At 36.0% G+C, this 11,194-nt stretch overlaps 1 protein-coding gene across 4 annotated transcripts in view; it reads right to left on the bottom strand.

Annotated features, from left to right (window-relative positions):
• Window positions 1-857: 857 nt before the first annotated feature.
• The window catches only part of LOC110462561 (RING finger and SPRY domain-containing protein 1-like), a 53,821-nt gene continuing 43,484 nt past the window's right edge, over window positions 858-11,194 (bottom strand). Inside the window, exons 14-16 of one of the 4 annotated variants that reach the window (XM_021516569.1) lie at window positions 8,353-8,457; window positions 6,751-8,115; window positions 858-3,924 (exon numbers count right to left, since the gene is read on the bottom strand). In XM_021516569.1, the coding sequence (XP_021372244.1) occupies window positions 7,962-8,115; window positions 8,353-8,457 (259 nt within the window). In that variant the 3' untranslated portion in view covers window positions 858-3,924; window positions 6,751-7,961. Of the gene's footprint in view, window positions 3,925-5,183; window positions 5,333-6,235; window positions 6,453-6,750; window positions 8,116-8,352; window positions 8,458-11,194 lie in introns of those variants that run through there. The other 3 variants (XM_021516555.1, XM_021516579.1, XM_021516561.1) reach the window with 3 other exon arrangements.

Raw genomic sequence — 11,194 nt, 5'->3', positions numbered from 1 at the left:
TCCATGCAGAGAAAATGACTGTAATACCTCTGAGTCTGGAGAAGAAGATTTTTGAAATATTGGTTAATTTTCCCTTTTGGGCCCCGCCCTGGCCCCTAGGGTTGGGGTAGGAATCCCAATTTTACAATTTAAAACCATCTTCCTCCTCCAAGGATGATTCTGACCAAGTAAAAATAATTTCCAACAGAAAATTGTCAAAATATACCCAAAAGTGTTGTTTCCCTATATAAACTATAGTAAACTTTACCCCCTCCCCAAGGGAGAACGGATAGCTCGGGGGTCCTGAAATTTACAATTTAAATAAAGCCCCTGATGATCTTTCCATCCATGCAGAGAAAATGACTGTAATACCTCTGAGTCTGGAGAAGAAGATTTTTGAAATATTGGTTAATTTTCCCTTTTGGGCCCCGCCCTGGCCCCTAGGGTTGGGGTAGGAATCCCAATTTTACAATTTAAAACCATCTTCCTCCTCCAAGGATGATTCTGACCAAGTAAAAATAATTTCCAACAGAAAATTGTCAAAATATACCCAAAAGTGTTGTTTCCCTATATAAACTATAGTAAACTTTACCCCCTCCCCAAGGGAGAACGGATAGCTCGGGGGTCCTGAAATTTACAATTTAAATAAAGCCCCTGATGATCTTTCCATCCATGCAGAGAAAATAACTGTAATACCTCTGAGTATGGAGAAGAAGATTTTTGAAATATTGGTTAATTTTCCCTTTTGGGCCCCACCCTGGCCCCTAGGGTTGGGGTAGGAATCCCAATTTTACAATTTGGTAGCCTCATCTACCAAGGATGATTCTGACTAAGTTTGAAAAAATTCCATCCACTGGTTCTTGAGAAGAAGTTGATAATGTAAAAGTTTACGCACGACAGACGACGGACCACGGAATAGCGATTGGAATAGGTCACTTGAGCAAAGCTCAGGTCACCTAAAAAAGAATGTACAAAATTTTAGAAGCAAATTAAGTAAGGAGTTATTTCCCTTTAGTTGTCAATATGGTGCGTTACTTTGAGCCCGATATCAAGAGTTTACTGATGGGTAATGCTAACTCCCATTGTAATACTGCCATACACACAACAGACTGCCAAAACTGAATCAGTTACAAAAGATGACAGACAATTTAATCATGGAGTTCATTGAACTGCCATTCGTTCACATCAATTACCGGGCAAGTGTAGAGTGATAGGTTATTCTATAGATTGTTCAGAATGTGCCAGAAATGTGTGTGTCATATAAACAGTTAACTCTCTTACCCATGGAATTGCATAATGAACTATTCCAACCTTTAAATTGGCAGAGTTCAAATGTGTCTTCAGGGGTGAGTTTAAGATTCAGGAAACCCTGACAAACGTTATATACCTAGGTATGTAAATCAGTTTACTAGTTTCCACTAAAACATCAGTACAGTAGAATGCTGTCTACCAATGTTTATCACAAATACCATGTAGCAATGTTATCAATGTAAAAGTTAACAAACTCATTTATGCCAGTTTTGTATATTTTGGATGCCACAAGTAATATAGTATTATATATATGTAATAGGACGAGGAAAAGTAATAAAGATAGTGCCATCACTGGGGCTCAAACCCACAACCCTTGGCTCTCCAGCCAGATGCTCTACCGCTAAGCTAAAGGGAAATTCCCTACAGCTGACGCTGGTAAGGCAACCTAATAAATCCACATCTTATATAAATAATGCCAACAAAGTTTTCAAGACACTTCAGTTACTATAACATGCAAGTTCTTTAAAAAACAAAACAACAGTAATTAACGACAAAAACTGTTGATAACATTGGAATTTTGCAGATAAATACTTAACTGGGGACATAAATAAAGACCTAAGGACATGTGCAATTTGGCGTATTAATTATTTTTACTTGACCATGTAAGATTACTCCGTTCATACATGCGACTGGACTGAAAACACACCATCAAACAAATCAAATCTACTGGCCACATTTAAATCACATGTCCGAATGCCCCTAAGTTTTCCCGATAAAAAGCATTCCACTGTACATTTAATTGAATTGTCTCCCTTGCTAAATGAAAATTGTCTTAGACATACGTATAAAAACATTCAACCTTTCGTTGGCACAAGTAAGTTATACATTCTACATCATACATTCATAGCCTTGTAACAACATTGTCAGTTAAATACTGTATATATCCTAATAAGTACACCAGGGGCATAACAGCAGGACTTAAACAACAGCTGGAAGGGAGGGAGGGAGGGGAGCAACTCATAGATATACCAGGACACATATCTTTAACGAAGAGAATATTTAGCTCAATGTAGTAATCAAGTAAGTGGGAACAGCCAAATTATGTCCCGCTAAGGTTCACACTGTTGATTTTTACTGTTTGATTTAAACAATGCATAAAAAAACATAACAATTACAACTCTTATATTTTGTTATAGGACTTGTTTTTGGGGATAGGTGTAAGCCACAGATGTATTTAAACATGGCATGGTTATTAGGATTTATACGGTACCTGTATATTTTATTTCACTGGTGATTGAGTTATACAGTATATAGAGAACCCCACACATGTTTATATTATAAATGAAGATGAACTTTAAATGACAATTTGATATTAGTCCTGTAAATAAACTAGTGCACAAAAGTGCTCAAATATAATTACTACTAAAATATAAAAATAGACAGAGAAGCTAAGATTGCTGTTTTTGGTGATTAAAGCTTTTCACACTGACAGATTTGATTGACCTTTCCATAATTAAGCACTGCAATAAAGAATAAACTTAATTAACACAGAAAACACATAATTATCAACACATAATAAATAATCACAGCCTTTAACAAAATATAGTTACTCTCCTCCATACAAACCAAACACACCATCTAATTAAGGTAAACAAACAAATATTTGAAATTGAAATCTAGATAATGATTATATAATGTAAATTGAGGTGGAGTTTTGAAATTCAAAAATTATCTCAAAAAGATTTTAAAACCTTTTTTGGTTATAATGTAAAGTATACTTTCAAGGTTTCATGGGGTTTTTTTGGGCAGAAATTTTGCACACAAATTATGTCCTTTAATACAGGATCATCACCGGAATTACTTTTCTGTGGAAAATATATCTGCCAATAAAGTAGAAGATAGACCCACACATGAATGACAGGAAAACTAGCCAGATATCACAGAACAAAGTGGTGTTTTAGTCTCATGCCAATAACTCACACGGCAATGATCAACTCCCCAACACCAGGACTTGTCTTGTTCTATCTACGGTAAAGAGATAGACAATGTTGTCAGATGTTGTCACTCTGTTGGTCCTGGCACACAAAAGCTAGGCCTGTATTCAATTTTACAGGTTCAACAGGCTTTAGGTTGAGATTACAATATTGTATTACATGTAAAAGTAAAGGAACAAGTTAATTCTGGTGAACAGAAGATTACACATGTCGATAGGAAAGGCATTTACTAAAAACTCATGATTTTGGAAACAATGATGAATTCCCTTGATTTGATGAGGGTTACCCTGTACAGCTGTATACACATGTATTACTAGGAGCAAACACTACATAGCACTTCTATAGATTTTTTCTTAATTGACTAACTTTTATTTGAGAAAGGTTAAAATAAAGGTCTGAGTAATTTTGTTTATGTTAAAAAAAATACAGTATAAAATGGAAAAAGATTGAGACATCGTCACTTTGATGGTAACTTAATGTTTCCTGTGAGAACTATATACACTCAGTAGTGAGGGATTTCAATGAGGAATTTTCTCAACATCAACCTTCCTCCCACTCAGTGTAAGAAGTTTACCTGTAAACATTGTGAGAAACCTGTATGTGTATAACATTTATTGTGAAATATTTTAGCCGACATAATACACACATGTATTGTGGTACCTGTAGTGAGTAGACAGTGTACACACATGTATTATCATACCTGTAGAGAGGAGACAATGTACACACATGTATTATCATACCTGTAGTGAGTAGAAAATGTACACACATGTATTATCGTACCTGTAGTGAATAGACAGTGTACACACATGTATTATTGTACCTGTAGAGAGTAGACAGTGTACACACATGTATTATCGTACCTTTAGTGAGTAGACAATGTACACACATGTATTATTGTACCTGTAGTGAGTAGAGAGTGTACAAACATGTATTATTGTACCTGTAGTGAGTAGACAGTGTACGCACATGTATTATCGTACCTGTAGTGAGTAGACAATGTACATCATATTATTGATACCTGTAGTGAGTAGACAGTGTACACACATATATTATCGTACCTGTAGTGAGTAGACAGTGTACACACATGAATTATTGTACCTGTAGTGAGTAGACAATGTACAAACATGTATTATCGTACCTGTAGTGAGTAGACAGTGTGCACACATGTATTATCGTACCTGTAGTGAGTAGACAATGTACACGCATGTATTATCGTACCTGTAGTGAGTAGACAGTGAACACACATGTATTGTGTTACCTGTAGTGAGTAGACCATGTACAAACATGTATTATTGTACCTGTAGTGAGTAGACAATGTACAAACATGTATTATAGTACCTGTAGTGAGTAGACAGTGTACACACATGTATGATTGTACCTGTAGTGAGTAGACAATGTACAAACATGTATTATCGTACCTGTAGAGAGTAGACAGTGTACACACATGTATTAACGTACCTGTAGTGAGTAGACAGTGTACACACATGTATGATTGTACCTGTAGTGAGTAGACAATGTACAAACATGTATTATTGTACCTGTAGTGAGTAGACAGTGTACACACATATATTATCGTACCTGTAGTGAGTAGACAGTGTACACACATGTATGATTGTACCTGTAGTGAGTAGACAATGTACAAACATGTATTATTGTACCGGTAGTGAGTAGACAATGTACACACATGTATTATGGTACCTGTAGTGAGTAGACAGTGTACACACATATATTATCGTACCTGTAGTGAGTAGACAGTGTGCAAGTGTACACACATGTATTATCGTACCTATAGTGAGTAGACAATGTACACACATGTATTATTGTACCTGTAGTGAGTAGAGAGTGTACAAACATGTATTATTGTACCTGTAGTGAGTAGACAATGTACACACATGTATTATTGTACCTGTAGTGAGTAGAGAGTGTACAAACATGTATTATTGTACCTGTAGTGTGAGTAGACAGTGTACACACATGTATTATCATTCCTGTAGTGAGTAGACAGTGTACACACATGTATTGTGGTACCTGTAGTAAGTAGACAGTGTACACACATGTATTATCATACCTGTAGAGAGTAGACAATGTACACACATGTATTATCGTACCTGTAGTGAATAGACAGTGTACACACATGTATTATTGTACCTGTAGTGAGTAGAGAGTGTACAAACATGTATTATTGTACCTGTAGTGAGTAGACAGTGTACACACATGGATTATCGTACCTGTAGTGAGTAGACAGTGAACACACATGTATTGTGTTACCTGTAGTGAGTAGACCATGTACAAACATCTATTATTGTACCTGTAGTGAGTAGACAATGTACACACATTTATTATCGTACCTGTAGAGAGTAGACAATGTACAAACATGTATTATCGTACCTGTAGAGAGTAGACAGTGTACACACATGTATTAACGTACCTGTAGTGAGTAGACAGTGTACACACATATATTATCGTACCTGTAGTGAGTAGACAGAGAACACACATGTATTATCATACCTGTAGTGAGTAGACAATGTACACACATGTATTATGGTACCTGTAGTGAGTAGACAGTGTACACACATATATTATCGTACCTGTAGTGAGTAGACAGTGTACACACATATATTATCGTACCTGTAGTGAGTAGACAGAGAACACACATGTATTATCATACCTGTAGTGAGTAGAAAATGTACACACATGTATTATCGTACCTGTAGTGAATAGACAGTGTACACACATGTATTATTGTACCTGTAGAGAGTAGACAGTGTACACACATGTGTTATCGTACCTGTAGTGAGTAGACAGTGAACACACATGAATTGTGGTACCTGTAGTGAGTAGACCATGTACAAACATGTATTATTGTACCTGTAGTGAGTAGACAATGTACAAACATGTATTCTTGTACCTGTAGTGAGTAGACAATGTACACACATGTATTATGGTACCTGTAGTGAGTAGACAGTGTACACACATGTATGATTGTACCTGTAGTGAGTAGACAATGTACAAACATGTATTCTTGTACCTGTAGTGAGTAGACAATGTACACACATTTATTATCGTACCTGTAGAGAGTAGACAATGTACACACATGTATTATCATACCTGTAGTAAGTAGACAGTGTACACACATGTATTATCATACCTGTAGAGAGTAGACAATGTACACACATGTATTATCGTGCCTGTAGTGAGTAGACAGTGTACACACATGTATTATCGTACCTGTAGTGAGTAGACAGTGAACACACATGTATTATCATACCTGTAGTGAGTAGACAGTGAACACACATGTATTGTGGTACCTGTAGTGAGTAGACCATGTACAAACATGTATTATTGTACCTGTAGTGAGTAGACAATGTACAAACATGTATTCTTGTACCTGTAGTGAGTAGACAATGTACACACATGTATTATAATAACTGTAGGGAGTAGACAATGTACACACATGTATTATTGTACCTGTAGTGAGTAGACAGTGTGCACACATTAGACAATGTACACACATGTATTATCGTACCTGTAGTGAGTAGACAGTGTGCACACATGTATTATCGTACCTGTAGTGAGTAGACAATGTACATCATATTATTGATAGAAATAACCAATCTGGACAATATTTGGGGTTAACAGCTCAATAGTTTGGCAAACGTCCCTACCTGCGATATCTCCATAGAAAATAGTTAACCTGGCATTTATGAAAACAAAAACCAAAAAACAGAAGGCGATATAACTAGACAGTGAATTCCATTACAAGGCCAACAATGGTATCAGGGGGGATAACTTTGTGTCACTTTAAGCAGTTAGGAAGGTATGAAATGTAGAATAACCTTTTATCAATTCAATAATCTATGTTCCAATATACTTGTGTAAGGGTAAATGTGACCTGATCACCGTGAAAACTGAACCCCACTTCTTCACATGATGAAAAATCAATGCCGTTCAAAGATTAAAATAAAGAATGGAAACTAAATGTGATTTGTAATTTTTTTATCACTGTTCAACAGTAATAGTGCACACAGCTTTATCACTGTTCAACAGTAATAATGCACACAGCTTTATCACTGTTCAGCAGTAATAGTACATATAGCTTTAACACTGTTCAACAGTAATAGTACACACAGCTTTATCACTGTTCAACAGTAATAGTGCACACAGCTTTATCACTGTTCAACAGTAATAGTACATATAGCTTTAACACTGTTCAATACAAAAATCATACAAAATTCTCCAATAATTCACTACAGACATCAACAGAAATAAAACAATTCTTTAACATTGGTTGATAACATTCATAAAAAGTCTATGACATGTTTCACTTCATTTAAAGTGAATGTGGTTCATTATTATATAAAATGTTTAAAATGTTTTGTATCAAACTTATATTGTTTGTCTGTGTAGCAGACGGTCAAGTATGGCTAAACAGATTTGTGTAGCAGACGGTTATGTATGGCTTAACAGATTTGTGTAGCAGACGGTCATGTATGGCTAAACAGATTTGTGTAGCAGACGGTCATCTATGGCTAAACAGATTTGTGTAGCAGACGGTCATATATGGCTAAACAGACAGTCATATATAGCTAAATAGATTTGTGTAGCAGACAGTCATGAAATTATAAACATATTTGTGTAGCAGACGGTCATATAAGGCTAAACAGATTTGTGTAGCAGACAGTCATATAAGGCTAAACAGATTTGTGTAGCAGACAGTCATATATGGCTAAACAGATATCAGCTTTTTTTGTGTTTTCGCTTCTTTGAAGCTGTCGGGTTGAGTTTTACAATGTCTCTGTCATCATTATCACATGAGTTGACCCGCTCCGCGATCTGGCACCGACATATCGGACAAATTTCTAACTGTATGGAACATTTGTAGCAGAAACCCCTGAAACATAAAATAATCAGAGTAAATATGAATGATTTCTTTCAAAATAATGCTGTATATGAAAATATCACTTGCTGTTGAATTGCCTTGAGAGTCTGTAAGAATCTTCAAATTTAGCAGGTAACAATTGAGAAGATTTTGCACAAGAGGCTCAAAGAGGGCTGCATAATTACATACTAAAGCTTGTGTTATGAACACTGGAACAATGTAGTCCCGTAATAAAATCGTATATCTTACTTGTGGTTACAAGGTAGCAGACAATGGGTGGCTTTGTTGTCAAAACAAAGCGTGCAGGAGTCCTCTTGAACTTTCAGACTCTTTAGTAATTCTAACTTTTTATGCCTGCAAAAAAGAAATAATAACATGAATCATCATATCTCTTTGTGGTGTATCCCGTTCACCTGATTGGTGTAATTTAGTATGAATCCCTACCTCTGATTGGTTTAATTTAGTATGAATCCCTACCTCTGATTGGTTTAATTTAGTATGAACCCCTGCCTCTGATTGGTGTAATTTAGCATGAATCCCTTCCTCTGATTGGTGTAATTTAGTATGAATCACTGCCTCTGATTGGTGTAATTTAGCATGAATCCCTTCCTCTGATTGGTGTAATTTAGTATGAATCCCTGCCTCTCATTGGTGTAATTTAGTATGAATCCCTGCCCCTGATTGGTGTAATTTAGCATGAATCCCTACCTCTGATTGGTGTAATTTAGTTTGAATCCCTACCTCTGATTGGTGTAATTTTGTATGAATCCCTACCTCTGATTGGTGTAATTTAGTATGGATCCCTACCTCTGATTGGTGTAATTTAGTATGGATCCCTACCTCTGATTGGTGTAATTTAGTTTGAATCCCTACCTCTGATTGGTGTAATTTAGTATGGATCCCTACCTCTGATTGGTGTAATTTAGTATGAATCACTGCCTCTGATTGGTGTAATTTAGCATGAATCCCTACCTCTGATTGGTGTAATTTTGTATGAATCCCTACCTCTGATTGGTGTAATTTAGTATGAAGCCCTGCCTCTGATTGATGTAATTTAGTATGAATCCCTGCCTCTGATTAGTGTAATTTAGTATGAATCCCTGCCTCTGGTTGGTGTAATTTAGCATGAATCCCTACCTCTGATTGGTGTAATTTAGTATGAATCCCTGCCTCTGATTGGTGTAATTTAGTATGAATCCCTGCTTCTGATTGGTGTAATTTAGTATGAATCCCTGCCTCTTATTGGTGCAATTTAGTAATTTAAAATGAATCCTTGCCTCTGATTGGTGTAATTTAGTATAAATCCCTGCTTCTGATTGGTGAGGTTAAGTATAAATCCCTCCTTCTGATTGGTGTAATTTAGTATGAATCCCTGCCTCTGATTGGTGTAATTTAGTATGAATCCCTGCCTCTCATTGGTGTAATTTAGTATGAATCCCTTCCCTGTGCTTGGCCTAAGTTTCTTAGCATATCAGATGATGTTCTCATTATCAAGGTTGAGAAGGTGTAACATCAGTAAGTAATATATTTTAAATATTTTCAGTTATTAGACATTCATTTATGATTTTTAAAGCTGAATTAGATTTATTTTAAAGGGGCATCACGGTGAAGTAACTTTATTTTTTGTCTTTTTTTCCAAATACTACATAACCATATCAAGTGAGACTCCTTATGGAAAATACCGATCGGATTTGGCTGAAATAGATTCATAAAAATGATTAAATCTAAGAAAATCATCGGTATTTCTACCTGTCTGACCAATGTTTTGTTCAGGGATTTCCCTCTACTAGCGCATGCGCATAGCACACCATTTCTTTGTAAACAAAATGACTGGCCCTGTGAAGTAAGCGAAAGAAAAGTGTTGTACCGTGTCAGCTACGAAACGAAAAGTTGCCAAATGGTCAAAAGATAGGGCAAGAAGTACGTTACGGAATCATTATTGCAAGTGGGCAGTATTCAAAGGAGAAAATAACTGCCGTAGCAGTTAGTACAGTATGAATTCTTCCGGATAGCCGGTTAAGCTGAAATGGAATCAACAGATATGCTAGCGCTGTTTATGTTATGAATAAATATCTAAAACTATTAAGCTCGCTAGTATCGTTGTCGGAGTTTGAACACAGATGAACTTAGTTTAATATGTTAATGGACATGTATTGGAGAGAGTTTACTTTGTGTTTCTATAATTATACAGTGGTTTATGCGAAAGGAAGGGATAAGTGTCTGGTTAGTTTGATTTTGCCATGAGGCCCTCCAAGGGATAACTGTTGTGATGGCCCACGGCGTATTTTCTGGGTCACCGAGATACATGTTATGTAAGTCCGTGGATTTACATAATTTATAATATTACCAAGTTCAATAAAATGGTATGATTTAATTATATTGCTGAATTAAACGATTATTTTTGTTTTTACATGCAAGATTTAAATAAGTACTAGTATGAATACCTGGCCTCCTATGCCCCGGCAATATATAAAAAATAAATCAGAATGGTTTGTCCCTTGGTGTAGGGAAGGTGTTTAGCCCCGTACCATCTGTACCGGCCACATTCTGGTACTAAATTCAATATATATTTAAATATATCTACTTTATGTTTATGGCTATTATCATTGTTGACATTTAATTGTAAATGTATGACGGGAAAAGGCTGTGATAAATTGTAACAAGGGCCTTAGCGGTCACCTGAGTTATATCATAGGTACTGGTAGCTTTATTTTATTGTTTCGGTGTGATGTGGAAATCAGCATGTAAACTAAGTGAAATACAATACTTGTCATGTCATCAATGGATAAGAATTTTAAAATATTTGTAAATGTTCCCTTTGGGGCCCCGCTCTAACCCCTGGGGATGGGGCAGGAATTCAAAGTTTACAATGTGATACCATCATCCACCAAAGATGATTCAGACCAAGTAAAAATAATTTCCAACAAAAAATTGTCAAAATATACCCAAAAGGGTTGTTTCCCTATATAAACTATAGTAAACTTTACCCCCTCCCCAAGGGAGAACGGATAGCTCGGGGGTCCTGAAATTTACAATTTAAATAAAGCCCCTGATGATCTTTCCATCCATGCAGAGAAAATGACTGTAATAC

Source organism: Mizuhopecten yessoensis, unplaced genomic scaffold (genome assembly GCF_002113885.1).
Source record: "Mizuhopecten yessoensis strain PY_sf001 unplaced genomic scaffold, ASM211388v2 scaffold1461, whole genome shotgun sequence".
In the NCBI taxonomy this organism is placed as follows: Eukaryota; Metazoa; Mollusca; class Bivalvia; order Pectinida; family Pectinidae; genus Mizuhopecten; species Mizuhopecten yessoensis.
Note: the sequence above shows the minus strand (reverse complement) of the source record. Positions and strands in the feature narration are given on the sequence as shown.